Raw genomic sequence first — 15,396 nt, forward strand, 5'->3', positions numbered from 1 at the left:
ATTACAAAATACGAGTTAGATTACAGTTATATTAAAAAACTAATTTAACAGTGTCTATGAGTGTGTCAAATGGCTGTGTATCTAAAGACTAAATAATATTAAAAAATGAAGCATAGTTGGGTTTTAGCTGAGACAATAGCAATCATTAACCCAAATAGGCAAAGGCTTCAACTATTTCCATATTTCACAGCCATTACTGATTTAAAGAATACTACAAACGTAATATTACATAAAGCAACTAACTTTAAAAGTTATAAGAGAGAAAGAATTTAAATTGGTATAAAAAAAATATTTAATTATTACCATAATCTAATTAATATTGAACACGAGACAAGTGTAAGTAATATGTGTTTTATATAATATATTATTGTTATTTAATAGCAAATATTATGCACTTGCAAACAAGCTTCATTCATTCTTCCCGAAATGTTGAATCAGTAAAATTAAAAAAGTTATTTATTCAAGTAGACCATTTTGCCGCTTAGAAACGTCGAATGTTTTGTATTAACATTTTTTTCCCTACAGTCCAGTTGAGTACACATTTACAGATTTAATTGAGAAGAACCGGCGAAAAACTGAACTGCTAGTAGTACAAAGATGTCATACCTATTTCTCTCATTCGATACGGTCTTGACAGAACGTTAGTGATCATTATGTAGTGGGGTAAGAGGCTGATGTCATACGCCTTACGACAGCTCACCATTTCTCCCCAATGGCCATTCTAGTACTCGTGGAGTGGACCGCCTACTGCTTTGACTTGGTTCGTCCATAGCATGTGTAATCCACGGGGTCTAGTACCGTCAACTCTTTCCTGTATAATAAGGCGCTGGATATGCGTCGTTTCTTCGTGAGACGTAACCAAAAAAGGTAAGAATACGCAATTGTTTTATTACTACTAGACGCTGTGTAACGCCGAGATCTTCGAGTATAGAAATATTTGTCCTAAATTCCTTGACCTCCTTGAACTGATCCTTGATACCCGTGCCTCTATACTCTGTAGTTTTACTGCTATATGTTTACCCTCAACCTAAACACAAAGTATACAAAGCAGTCTAAATGACAGCCGAAACAGGTGAGACAAACGCAGAAGGCTTTGTACAAAATCAATTTGTGTAAAATCAGTATTTTTACTTTGTAATGAATATTCCACACTTGAACGAATGAAAAAATAAGCACTAAATAGATTACGCTCGAAGCAATTAAAAAAAATATAAAAAATGAAATACAACAATTAATTAATTAAATTAATTAACCTACTTATTTAAAGTAAACGACAAATTTAAGAATTATTAATGATAAAAAGACAGCTAGCTCATGTACGAGTAAATATTTAAAGCGTTTTGTGCAATTACATCAAATGGTCCCTTTGGCGTTATAGCCACAGCTGTATTTCGTATCAAAAGAGATCAAGCATATCACAATATTAGCCTTTGAAATCTCAAGATTTTCTACTTAATACAACTATAATAAAGAAGTATATATAATATAATTAATATTTAATATTAATATAATTAAATGCAAAAACATATCCAAATATATTTTTTTTGTAGAACTAGAACTTTGGATTTATTTAATTTGGACGAACTACACAGTAAGTCTAAAGAAGAATGGTCTCATATTTGGTGTAAGTCTTTTACGGTCTTTGGTCTAAACGTTTACATAATTATGTATAATATAAATAAAAAAACATTTATTTTGAATAATAATACTTATCATAATAATTACTTATAATTTAAACGTTAATATTACACGTGTTTTAAATTATTAATGAGATCGTAACGTAATTTTAAAACTAATAGATACTTAATACTTACTCTGTGATAATTAAGTCAATATTTTGTTATTATAATCTGTGCTTCGTTATAATATATTATGTTAGTTTTATTGAAAAAGTCTTGCAGTTTTATAATTTATATCTCTATCAATTTTGTAAGCATATGTTTTAGATGTTTTTATATTTTTAATCCGCGTGGCTGTACCTAATTATCTTAAATATATAATTAACATACTAGCAAACCATCCTTGCTTCGCATGAGTGTACAATGTGACGTAGATAATAAACTGTGCATTTATTAAATATAAATCTTCAGAAATACTTGAAATGACACCATATCGGTATCCGTTGCGTGATCTAGAAGTAAGCGGAAAAACAGACAGACAAAAATAGTGACTGTTTTATATTATTACAAAAGAAATAAATTATCCAGAATTCTAATAATTTTGTATAAGTTACTTTAATATCTAATAGTTTTTGCAGGCGTTTGTAATAATTTGTAATTTTTTAAAATCAATTAATTCTATATTCTAAAATTTAGATTTCTTGATTTAGTACTTTCGATTACGGCAGTCAGTCAAAATAAATAAGATTATTGGAATAAAATTTCGAACTATATCAAAAAATGTTTGAATTGTATAAATTTTAACTTTCAAAATGTGCTTGCAAATTTTGCTGCAACTTGCGACGCTCCGCTCGTATTGTTCTGGTCATCCAAAAAGCTAGCACAATGCAGAGTATCTGTAATAATTAATCAATCATATTATTATAAAATTACAGTATAATTAATTAAAATCAATGATTGGTACCGCAGAGAAATGCAGAATCATTGTTTTTAAATATAACACATATTTCTGCATTACCAAACACTTATTATTTGCAAGCAACTAACTTAACTATTATATACACTAATACCGTACTTAATATTTCTCCAAGAAGTTTCCAGTAAATTGTAGACAACTACTTGTTACCTGTAACTTGGTCTGCACAATTTTTCTTCTCATATATCATCCTTATTTCACCCTTCGCGTGTTATTTTTTGACATAAAGAATTCGGCAAAATTTCAACAAACAGATCTACATCTAGAGTACATGGACAATTTATTAGACCACCAAGGTCGTCCATATATATTAAATATTATGAAACTTACAAATAATGGATTTCTAACAAACCTCTAATAATGCAAAAACCACGCCGGTAGATATGAATATGTTTCCCTTCAAAGCCTTCTTCTGCCTCAGAGATTCTTCGCAACCTTTCATGTAATAGGTACGCTCAGATAAGCAGGTGGCATGAAGATGCTTCCTGGCTCCGCCTTCCCGGAGTGGGTGAGCTCGGGCGCAGCATGACGGTGGAATATCTCGGCGGAGGATGCTGTAGTCTTGAGGTCCATCCACGCCACAGCAATGATTCTGGATACAGAACATTTCAACGATCAAAACCCTAATATCTAACTGCTACGCCCGGATTAGTGAGTGAATGAAACTCTTTATTATTCCTCACACAGAAAATATAGTTACATACACATTTATATATAAAACAACAAAACAAAGAGGTGACAATGGGTGACCTTATCGCTAAATCAGTGATCTTTTCCAGGGAACCTTATGATGGGCAGAAAAGTGATTAGACTGCATCTGGTAGAGTTGTAACAATAATAACAATATTGATCTTCTTTTAATGGTAGAGTTTTTTAATTATGAATAAAAATTCTTATTATTACAGGTTTAGAACTGACAATTGGTTCACAAGATTTTTTTTTATAACATAGGGGACAAACGAGCATGCGGCTCACCTGATGGTAAGTGATTACCGCCGCCCATGAGCACCCGCAACACCAGGGGAATTGCAAGTACGTTGTCGGCCTTTTAAAAAGGAATAAGCTCTTTTCTGGAAGGTTTCAATATCGTATCTCGATTCCACAATGTGGTTGTGCGAGGCAAAAAGTTTCTAGAAAACCGCACTGTGGAAGACCGCCATTCATCCAGATGATCAGGATGGTATTTCAGTTTCTGGCGGGTGGTACGGTGGTGAAACTCAGCAGCTGGTATTAATCCGAACAATTCCTCAGAACACTCCCAGTGATATATGCGGTAGAAAATGCACAGAGATGCAATATCACGCAGCAAAGCCAATGGGTCGAGTCTGTCACATAGACGTTGATTACCAATGATTCTGGCTGCTCGGTTCTGAATGCGGTCAAATGGAAGTAGCTGGTGCCGGATCTGCGCCTTGTATAATTGCAAGCGATGGGCGGCAGTGAAATACCGTCTCACTCTACTGAGCACACCAAGCTTTAGATATATAGGTGATTCTGGTGCGAGATGAAGCGATTACGTTTAGTTCTCATTCTTGACCAACTAAAAGACTTAGACTAACCTCAGATTGTAATTTATCCCAAAACGCCTTGTTATTAAAGTCGTCATCAACTGTAGTATTCTTGTAGAATTGAAGCCGAAGTTCGCTGCTCCCTCCCACCCATGCACTGAGGATTGCTCCCCCCACACTCACCACTACTTCTACTGACACCAGGAATATGAAGAAACTGGCGTGCTGTGAAAAAGATATAAAAGTTTCCTTCAAATAAATACGGTTACGGCTGCTAACTAAATGATGACTCTGAAAAAAATTCATTAGCATATGCATATATGTCACAACTGTCATACTAATTTAATTTATTTATATACAAGCTCAAATGAAAAGAATAAGAGCCCACTTTCTTGATAGTTCTTTATAGCTTGAAAGCATACCGAACTAACGGTTGGTTTGACTTGTCATAAGCGTGTAAACAAATAAAGTTATTTTAGTTTCATATCATTTGATTGAATAAAAATGTTTTAAGCAATAGTATAACTTGTCAAAAGCAAAATATGTATTCGCTATGTATTTTTTATCCAACTGAAAAGAAAAAGAATATTGAAATGACGACCTCGGTTGTCTAGCGGTAACCGCTTTACGTCCCATGGTCGCGGGTTCGATTCCTCGCACGGCACAAACATTTGTATTCATGAGTATGATTGTTTGTATCGGTCTGGGTGGTTTCTATGTATATTATTTATGTATTTCCGAAAAAAACAATTATCTATGTATTTGTATCAGTTATCTAGTACACATAACACAAGCTTTAGCTAGGTTAACTTGGGTCTAGATGGCGCTGTGTGAATTGTCCTGAGATTATTATTATTATTATATGAACATCACCACGGACGTAACGAAATGAATTTGTAACAACTCTGGCACCATACATACTTTACTATTCCTAAGGATTAAGGTGCCAAGACTTCTTACCCTGCTGTTCTGTTACTGCTATATATCACAATTAAAATATGAACTAAGCTTGCTATGTATTCTTTTTGACAACGACGTATACGACAATCTACGAAAATTCAATACGTGTAGCTGAGTTTTGGAAACATAGGCTTTTTAATTATTTTTTTCTCCCATAATTTGTAGCTGTTCATGATATTTCTTTCATTGTCAGATTATTAGACATGTATTTACGTATGGTTTTTATATGTGTATATATATGTAGCCATTTATTAGTATATATTTGTATATGTATTGTCCAATATATTATTTACTTATATTTGCACCGCCAACAATTATTCTCTGCACCACCCATGGTTGACTGGTAGATAATGCCGCATGGTGTTAAGTCCGTCATATGTACTTTAAAGTTATGTGCATTAAAGTTTAAATAAATAAATGAATTGCAATAGGCTAAATCTTTCTAATACTTACCACATATAGAATCTTGACGTGTTCCCTCAAGGCTCCTATACAGCCGAGCACCGCTGACACCACTAAACACAAGCCGAGTGTCAGAATGAATACCAATACTCCTTTAGATACAGCCGACTGTTCAGGATGAAACTTTTTCTCGCGCAGATTCATCACGCAAATTCCCATCAGGACCAAGCCGAACAACTGGTACAAACCAATTAATAAGTATGAATACTTGTAATAATGTTAATGTGTCAGATTGCAGTCGTCAGTCTTAATCGTCAGATTTGAATGTGTACTTAAGTTATTTATAATTGGGCTATGTGGCCTGAATTAAATAAAATAAATAAAAAAAATATTAACTGACGACATTGTGGTGAACGCTATATTTAACTTTCCCAAATTTACGGCTTCTAGAATTTTTGTTTCGTAAAGCTGTAAAAGCTAATTGCATCAGCTAACTGCTCGAATCACAATATTAAAAAAAACACATATCATTATGAATTAAAAAAACAGAAGCGTCAGTCAGAAATATAACAGAAAGTTTTTATTACCCGCCAGACTCGAACCTGTGACTTTTGTAAAACAAAGTAGTAAACACACTAGGCCTTAACAAAAAAAAAATCACATACAATATATAAATACGTAATGTTGAGACTTCAATTATAATAATTAATTACGATCTAACCACCAATATTGAAAATTACATGATTCGATAAATTATCTACTACAATATGAAACTAAAAGAATTAAAGAATCAATAACGCCTTGGAATAATATATAAGTACGCACTACTAAGTTAGCTATCGATTTGTAAAATTAATTATAAATTACTTACAATACAAACTGTATTAAAAAGCGTGAGAAAGAACTTCATACAACGTAGACTTCTGGGTTTCATGTTGCCTCACAAAATGTCTCCTCACAAAAATATATAATTTGTCACAAAATTTACAAAGAGGCTTTTGATAGGTCCGGTGCTGGGGCAGTGGACATCGGAAGTGAAGGCTTGTACGCTTGTATCGATCATTGCATTTAACGCTGATGGTAGTTATTAGTGGTGATCACTTAGTGATGAGCGGAGCGGATTTTAAACCGCTTTTCATATTTTTAACATGGGATTATTAGTGATCTGTTAACAAGCTTTCTGAATCTGAAAATAATTATTGTTTAAAATACGTACAACGAACATATTAAATGTTTCTATAGGATTGTAAAGCGACTTTTTAAAGCTCTTTTTTATACCTTGGATATGAGGTTATTAATGTTTTGATATTCTTTCCCAATCTGATAATATATTGTTAAAAATAATGTAATATCAAAATACAAACTCTTGATTTTGTGTATTGACAAATATTAAGTAGGAACATTTCATTATTATATACTTAAATCACGTGTAATTAAGTTTCGAGCCAGTCTCCGTCTGAATTGTACGGGGGATCGACCGTCGAAATATCGGGAGCCCTTAAATAATAATATCATGGTAAATATCTCGATTATATATTGTGTACAATTTATTCGAATAGATATCTAATCGGTAAATTTCAATCGATTGTTATCGAAATACAATGCCTTTCTCTGTTTCAAATCGATTGTATAATTAATTTCAATTCCGCTGCAGTGTCCGCTTCACTCGTCACCATATCGCAATATATAGAACGTGGGAATCCATATGTTCCGTACCCACACTACAGGGACTGGCTTTTGTCTTTGTTGTTAACTACATACTTTTGTACCTATATCTAATGTAATAATTAGTATATCGCAAAACAATTTATGCATTTCTTTGTTCTGTGACAGGGTAAGAATATCACCCATCTCTTTCTTTATTCTACTTCATAAATAAGACGGTATGACTATTATGTTTTTTCTTGGTGACTACGAGAACAAAGGAAAAACGTGTTTTTTTTTCTTTTGATATATGTTGACTTTCAAGAAGGGTATATTAAGGTTTCTTAAGGTTCGGCAACGCGCACGTGACACCTCTGGTGTCTCAGGCGTCCATAGGCTACGGTTACCATTTACTTTTACCGTTTACCATCAGATGGGCCGTATGCTTGTTTACCACCATCATAGTATAAAAAAAACGAAAACTCGAAATAAAAAATTCCCTGACTACCATGATAGCAGTGGGTTCATCCCAAGTACCATGAAGGTTTTTCAAGGTAGACCTGCATATCTCCTCAATCAAAAAAATACATTTCAATACAGATTATCTAAATGATAGTATCATCATATCAATGATCTATTTCCAAAACGCTGTAGTCATAAATTTTATGTATAAATTTGTGGAGTAATTAATAAATATTAAAACATTAATTAAATTGATGCCTACATATTTAATTAATGACTTGTTTTTTTATTCGTTATAGGGAAATGTTTTGTTCTAATAATAATAATAAATGAATAATATAATCATATATATATTTCATTTCATAAATAAATTCATAACATTAATATAATACACATAGACCTGTATAAATATACATACTCATGAATATATGTATGCGTTATGCGGAATCAAACCGGTGCACGTCTAAGATGAGGCAATGACTTAACGGTTACGATAATTGCTAGAGGTAAGGAATCCCTTTCTACGTAGTAAGCCAGGGCTTCGGGGAGCTGGGCATCCGACATACGGGACAACGTCGCCCGAGGCACGTTCTCATTGACCCCGACGATCCCATAACGGCAGGTGGGGAGGTTACCTGCTGGGCCCACTCGTTCCACCCCGACCACACTTTTACACACACACACGACACCGTCCTCGCCGGCGAAGACGACGACCTCAAACACACAATATCCGCATTCAACCGGGCGCCTGCGCGCGTCCGTCCACTCCACACCGGCGCCCCTCCGATCGATCCCCCGTCCAATTCAAACGGGGATCGAAATTACGACGGCCTGAGCCGAGGTTCGAACCCCTAGTGGTGCCCTCAGACTGAAGTCGTATCCGTCAGGCAGGAGTTGGCCTTCAGCCGTTCCATAAGTCCTTCCGCGGTTTGGAGTGCCATCTGCACTCGCCCCCTAACATCCGGTGAAGCTGTAAAGGCCAGCTGCGGCCAACAGCATTAGAGTGATCCGAAAAAAAAAAAGGGAGCTGGTCCAATTCCCAGACGCTTCATGTTTCTCCAAACACTCCCATAACTCTAGAGGTAGGGAAATAAGTAATGAAAAATAAAGACCGTGTGTTACGAAAGTTTTTTAATGTTCCTTTTTAAATTATTCATTAAAAGATATATACAGTACAGCTACAGATACGAGGTTCAAGTGCCAAACTATTAGGCTCGTGTAGAGAAGAAAAGTGAGTGATATTTCACCACTCCTTTCTCTAGAAAGAAATACATTATTTGCTACATTACAATGCTGTTTTAAATTGAATGACATTATTTAGGTAACTTACAAAGAAATATTAAATAATGGGTTTGCATAGGATGCTCTCGAGCGCGTTCGTATGCGCTCGGGTGTGTTCGTATGCGTTCGGGTGCAATTATTGCAGATAATAATTAATAAATAATCTTCAATTTTAAAATGAAATACAGTTCAAGTTACTTGATATTAATGTAACGTACTGTAGGTGATTTTTTTTTAATTAATGAGCATTTTTTAATGTACATATATTCATTATAGGCAAAAAATATCCTCATTATAATAATGGGTACTGCTTGTAGGGTCTGTTCTGCTCTGATATCTATGACAAGTCATAATATTATATAAGTACATAAAAATTTGAACTAAAGATTTTATTTAATTTTACAATTTAATATTAAAACAAAATATAATGAAGAAAGAATTAGTATTAATATTTGACTGTATCTCTATGTACTTCGACATTGTTCTTGGTGTGGTTTGTAAAGAACATAAACAACATTTGCCGGGACTATAATTAAAATTAACTTATAACAAAGTGACAAGTCATAATATTTATGAAGTATATAAAACTTAAAGTAATGAGTGATTTAAATCTGTTCATTCTTGTATTGTTGAAAATGAAAATACAAATATAAAACGTAAAGTAATGTGTGTATAAAGTGATTTAAATCTGTTCATTCTTGTATTGTTGAAACTTTACAATTTAATAATAAAATATAATAAAGGACGAAATGGTATTAATACTTGACGGTGTCTCTGTACACTTGGACGCTGTTCTTGGTGTGGTTTGCAATGAACATGGCTAACAGCATGCCCGCTGCCTGTAAACGATCAATAATAATTAATTTTACATGATACGTACATCTTCATGACGGCAGGTCGATACTGCGCACCTTTCTATGTATGTATTTAAATGTCGTCACACTATGTGGTTTTGTTTAATACTAGCTGTGCCTGCGACTTCGTACGCGTGGAATAGTCACCTTTTATAGGATTTCTTATTATTTAGGGGTTGTGAAAGGGGTTTAGCTCTTTCAATATTCTCATTGACAAGTGGCCTATGTCTTTTTATATTACTTTCAAATTGTCACGGTCTAGACTGAGTTCCAAATTTAGTATAGATCGGTTAAGTAGTTTTGGCGTGAACGCGCGACAGATAGCCAGAGTTTTTTTTATGGATGATAATGAAATGGTGCACCCGCCTGCGCGAACTGTTTACGCTCGCGGGGCACCAGTGAAAGATGATAATATGAATATGAGGTCAGGTCAGTTAGGACAAATTCACTAGGAATTTATCACGATGGTTTCCAGGAGGAACCGCGTGGAGGTCGACCTAACATGGTACATTGCCAGCAATGGGGATTACTAGTTCCCATTACTAACAATCCCCTTGCCCCCTTGATAGGCAGAGTTATGTATTTATAATATTAGTAAGATTTAATACTATCTACGCCAGCGGCGTTTAATACATTATTACTGTCGCTTTAAATCGAGGAAAGTGGTCTACCGGTTTATAACAGTGCTTTACTTGAGATGGTCGAGGGTTCAATTCCTCCCACGATACAAACGGTAGACACCTCCAACAAAAGACCTTATTCCTTCTTAAAAAGTCGTCAACGCACTTGCAATTCCCTTGGTATTGCAGGTACTTATAGGCGGCGGTAGTCAAATACCATTAGGTAAGCCGTAAGCTTGTTTCTCCCCTATGCTATAAAAAAGTAAAAAATAGTCTAGCAACTCGGTGTTTTCTCTTATTTTTAATTTTCTTTTCTCTAATAAATAAATAACCCTAGACAATTAATTACAGCGCCATCTAGTCCCACGGTAAGCAGAACTTGTGTTGTAAATAACTGATATAAATATGTAGATAACTTTTTTTGTAAATACATACATAATATACATATAAAACACCCAGACCGATACAATCATACTCGTGAATACAAAACATTTGCACCGCGAGGAATCGAACCCGCGACAATCGGAAGTAAAGCGGTGTGCTTAACCGGTAGACTACTGACGCTGTTAAGTATCGAATTTAGAACATTGTACCATATTACATAGAGACTCGGATGCGAGTCGTAATGTAACGTGGTATGGCCAGAGTTAGCGAGTTCGAGTCGACCAAGCCAACACGTAAATATGTCGGGGTGTATGAAGTTTGCGGAACTCGATTTTGAAAAAATTGTTTATCGCGTCGTCTTAAAAAATATTTAATAGTAAAGGTTACCTCAAACCAAATGCTCAGTACAGCGGCGCCCAGCAACCATTCAGCATCTGATCTCAACATGCCTAAGATCTCATCTTCACAACCATCACTATAGTAGCTGGCGGAACTGTTAGAAAATTTCATCATATAGAACATAGTTATCCAATTCTACTTATAAGGTACCCACAATATAATTAGAGGTTTAAAACTTTTTAGGAATACGCACATAATAATCTATCTACCTAATTCACGTCTCGCTAGTCCAGTTGTTTAGCATACCGCCTTACTTCTTATGATCGCGGGTTCTCTTCCTTGCACGGTAGTATTCATGAGCATGTTGCTTGAATAGGTCTGGGCATTACAAATACAAATTATGTACTGTGCGAGGAATCGAACCCGCGACCATCGGAAGTAAAGTTGCGTGCTAAACTGCTAGACCGCCGAGACCGTCAAACATAGATATGTGTATATACTTACACAAGGCACGCCTTGTAAAGTTGTTCTTGAGCATAAGCATTCCTGGCGCGGTATGCGCGTGGACAGCACGACATACTGATGGGCTGCTTGGTCGCTTCATAATCCTCAGGACCGTTGAGGCCACAGCATTCATACTAAAATGAGTGGAACAGATTACACGCACAAGAGGTAGTCCTATATCTTTTTACTAACATAGGTAAGGCAATTGCTAAATGCGAAACTTTGTGAGTATGTTTGGATGGATGGATGGGTAGAGGTTTTTTCTTATTTCACGCAAAAACTACTGAATGGATTTTGATGAAACTTTACAGTTATATATCTTAGACACTAGAATAACACACAGGCTATAAATTTCACGCGAGAATAACGCGGTCCCAACTAGTTATCTATATATTAATACGTGAAACAAAAATTTTGTACCCCTTTTTAAGCAAAGTGCCGCGGACCGAGGAGTACGTAATTTCGTATACTTGTAGTTTATATCGAGAAGAAGTGCAGAATGCTAATAATTATTTAAAAATATGCATAAAAAATACATTAAGTCAGGAATAGAAACATTACGTGCACTGCCATGTATTTGACAAACAAGCATACCTACTCTTTTGTTTATTGTTAAAGTTTGTGGTCAAATTGGGAATAGATGAAATCTGTGAGTATAGAAATCTTTGATAATAGAACCTTAATAGTGTTCAAACTCATAATTTAAATTAATTATGGATGAATTCCGACCATTGGACAACTACTAGTAGTTCTAAAATTAGGGCATTGTTATACTTTCTTTTTCTCTTTATTGAGATAGAAACTGATGTTAGAAAATTCACTCGAATAAACAACAAAAAAAGACGAAAATTGGTTTTCCGTATTTGCTTTGTTTATGCATTGCATGTTTGTAACTATTTAGTTGATACTGCCTCTTACTGTTTGGGATAATAGTCGTGAATATTTTATTATGTTTATAATACTGACTGTAGTCTGCAGCTTATCCCAATGTTTCTCATGTAACGCCTTCTCATCGATCGTCACATTGCGATAGAAATCTTCCCTGATGTACTCGGTCACTCTGAACTCTAGCCCGTACCGTTGTATGGCCACGAATATTGTAATCATTAACTCCAATATCATTACAATTAACAATAGTCCAACGTACTGAAACAAAAAAATGAAAAATGTTTATGTCATTCAAAAACAACAGCTCATATTTTATCGAAGTAGGTGTAATTTTGAGGAAGTTAATATCATTAAAACTGTGATTGTTACAGCCCATGCTATAAATACTACAAATGACGTAGTGGAGTAACTTGAAACAGTCATGCTCGCTATAAAGTTCAAACTTGTGGCGACGTGATGGACCGAGTCAATGCAATCTAATATGGTTGTGGGTAATGATGGCTGGCTCATCCGTAGTACTTGTGAACGAGTGCTACTTGTAGGGACTGGTCTGTTCGGATTAGGAACACTGATTACTCTATTCTCACACGTTTGACTTTCAAAATGAATCTGTATTATCGTAAACAATATTGAAAAAGAATACGAGCTGAGTTACTTGTCAGTTCTTCTCAACTCGAAAGCATTCCAAAGTGACGGTAGATTTAACATATGCAAAGAGTTTGTAATAGACCTACATGAATAAACATATTTTGATTTGATTACATAATGAAGTAGTAATATCCCTGAACAATGCACACTGCACAATCTTGTCCCAAGCTAAGCAGAGCCTGTGTTATGGGTACTAGAAACTGAAATAAATACTTAGATATATTCTTCTTGTAAATACATACATAATATACATAGAAAAAAATCTGCTAGTTTTGAATAAAAAGAACCTAAATAATCATATAATACTAAGTGTATTGATTGTGGAATAAACTAACTGCCGAAGAACTTGCAAGAAGGGAAAATTAAGGTTTCTTAAGAGTTGCCAACGCATGTGACACCTTTGGTGTTTCATAGGCTACGGTAAGCGTTTACCATCAGATGGCCCGTATGCTTGTTTGCCATTTACGTGGTATAAATAACAATAATAATCATGTAAACTTAAAATCTATGGGAATATAAAATGTTCTATTCTATTCCATTACTTACCAAATAAAGCACCTTAACATTATTCCTCAGTACGCCGACGCATCCAAACACGGCTATGGTAACAAGTAGAAGACTTCCCACGATGACAACCACATCACCAGCATAGGTGCCTGCTGCGTACTCATCACCATACTGCTTTAGCACCCTGGTGTCAACTACGGCGAACCCGAAGACGCTTAGTGCCACCAACTGTAGTAATTTAAGTTCAGTTACAAAACGAGTAAATAAAATTCTATTCTATTCTACGCTCAACTATGTAAGGCTACCCCTTACATAGTTGAGTGCAGTCGCTGATGTAGATAGTCATAAAAAGCCCCGGCTTTATACTCTCCATAGAGACTAAATAATATCAGATTTATTAATTCTAATAGGGAGCTATTCCGAATTCTTAGTTTGGTTAAAAATACTGGAGAATAAATATGACATAATAATAAGCCAAAATCGCTGGAAGGCATTGGATTCGAGCAGCGCAAAAACCGATCGTCGTGTAGAACTTTGGGAGAGGCCTATGTCCAGCAGTGGTCGTCTTCCAGGCTGGAATAATGAGGGAGGGTCTTAATGTAATACCATATCATTTAAAATTTTCTTTATGTACTAAAATTTATCTAATTTAGATAAATTTTGGTATAAAGAGAAATCTTCTTTATATACTAAAATTTACCTAATTTAGTTTATTTTTTGTATAAAAAGATTTTAAATTGATAGAGTATGCAAAGCGAACTACTATAACGACACAAATAGGTGAAATTGATTTTACAATAACAGATTAATTTTGATCAAAATTTATTGGTTTGAATTAAGTAGAGTATACAGTTTTATGATTGCTTCACTATTTATTAATTGTTAACATCGAAACGGCTGTACTTACTATAACCAATCCATTTAATATCAATAGAATAGTTTTAGCACAACCCGCACTAATTCGCAGCCAGTTCACCATGGTTATTTCAAAACAAATATGTGTTCATTCACTATATTAGCTATGTTTGTATTAAACTGTATCAATAGTTCTTCCAGTAGGGACCAAACTATGACATTGAATGAAGTGTCATATAGGACTATATTCATGTACTTAATTGTAATGGGAATTTACATGTGTTGTGTCCATAATTTATAAAGCAATCACGTGTACAAAGTAAAAACAGGTGTAGTTATAAAGGAATCGATAATATGAATATTTAAAACTGCATGTGCGTTTTTCCTTAGCTTTCAATAAATAAAGAGGAGAAAATTGTTTTTAATGCAACACTCTTTTAGATTTATACATATATTTAATTTGCAATTCAATGGTTAGACAAATTCATTTAATAAATTCGTCACTTAAAACAAAACAATTTTAGTATGCACTTTATTTTTATTAGCAATTTAACACTATAATTATTTGCATAGATTTTTAGGTTCAGTTGCCATACTGGCAGTGCTAACTATTCTATAATGTTGTTTATTTGACCAGGAATGACAATCGGCCTAATAAATACAATTATTTTCCGCGTGTTTACTATTAATAGCCATTAAATAATATTATTTATACTGACACTCATCCAGATACCTAATATTATTACTCTGTACATATGTAATATAAATTGACTTTATTTTTGGCTATACAGCAGTACAATGTTCTTGTACAGCCAAAAACCGTACCAGATGGCAAATTGAGAGGAGCTCTTTCGCCAAGGACAACAACGAAGAGATGCCATCCTGAAAGTCACGACCACTCTCCCTCACTCTCACTCTCTCTCAGTGACCAACTGAAGAAAATTT

At 34.6% G+C, this 15,396-nt stretch overlaps 2 protein-coding genes across 2 annotated transcripts; both read right to left on the reverse strand.

The window, feature by feature from the left end:
- Window positions 1-1,752: 1,752 nt before the first annotated feature.
- Window positions 1,753-6,399, reverse strand: LOC131854612 (23 kDa integral membrane protein-like). Its single transcript, XM_059205737.1, has 5 exons — window positions 6,337-6,399; window positions 5,517-5,702; window positions 4,155-4,328; window positions 2,948-3,187; window positions 1,753-2,515 (listed from the first exon to the last, which is right to left on the reverse strand). The coding sequence occupies exons 1-5, from the start codon at window positions 6,397-6,399 to the stop codon at window positions 2,420-2,422; spliced, it is 759 nt and encodes a 252-aa protein (XP_059061720.1). The 3' UTR covers window positions 1,753-2,419.
- A 3,208-nt stretch (window positions 6,400-9,607) lies between these two features.
- Window positions 9,608-14,575, reverse strand: LOC131854622 (23 kDa integral membrane protein-like). Its single transcript, XM_059205749.1, has 6 exons — window positions 14,504-14,575; window positions 13,636-13,824; window positions 12,520-12,699; window positions 11,554-11,687; window positions 11,098-11,203; window positions 9,608-9,691 (listed from the first exon to the last, which is right to left on the reverse strand). Exons 1-6 carry the CDS (start codon window positions 14,573-14,575, stop codon window positions 9,608-9,610), a joined length of 765 nt encoding a protein of 254 aa, XP_059061732.1.
- Between the last annotated feature and the right edge of the window lie 821 nt (window positions 14,576-15,396).

This window comes from Achroia grisella, unplaced genomic scaffold, assembly GCF_030625045.1.
Source record: "Achroia grisella isolate CSIRO2021 unplaced genomic scaffold, CSIRO_AGI_Agris_v1 utg1241, whole genome shotgun sequence".
Taxonomy (NCBI): Eukaryota; Metazoa; Arthropoda; class Insecta; order Lepidoptera; family Pyralidae; genus Achroia; species Achroia grisella.

Bases quoted from the DNA above. Each gene is read 5' to 3' on its own strand.
- LOC131854612 (XM_059205737.1), bottom strand. From the start codon at position 6,399: ATGAAACCCAGAAGTCTACGTTGTATGAAGTTCTTTCTCACGCTTTTT. The intron at 5,703-6,336 runs GTAAGTAATTTA...GGTTTGTACCAG, and splicing joins TTTTTAATACAGTTTGTATT to TTGTTCGGCTTGGTCCTGAT. The intron at 4,329-5,516 runs GTAAGTATTAGA...TCTTTTTCACAG, and splicing joins ACGTCAAGATTCTATATGTG to CACGCCAGTTTCTTCATATT.
- LOC131854622 (XM_059205749.1), bottom strand. From the start codon at position 14,575: ATGGTGAACTGGCTGCGAATTAGTGCGGGTTGTGCTAAAACTATTCTA. The intron at 11,204-11,553 runs GTAAGTATATAC...ATTTTCTAACAG, and splicing joins CTTTACAAGGCGTGCCTTGT to TTCCGCCAGCTACTATAGTG. The intron at 9,692-11,097 runs GTAACCTTTACT...GATCGTTTACAG, and splicing joins TACTGAGCATTTGGTTTGAG to GCAGCGGGCATGCTGTTAGC.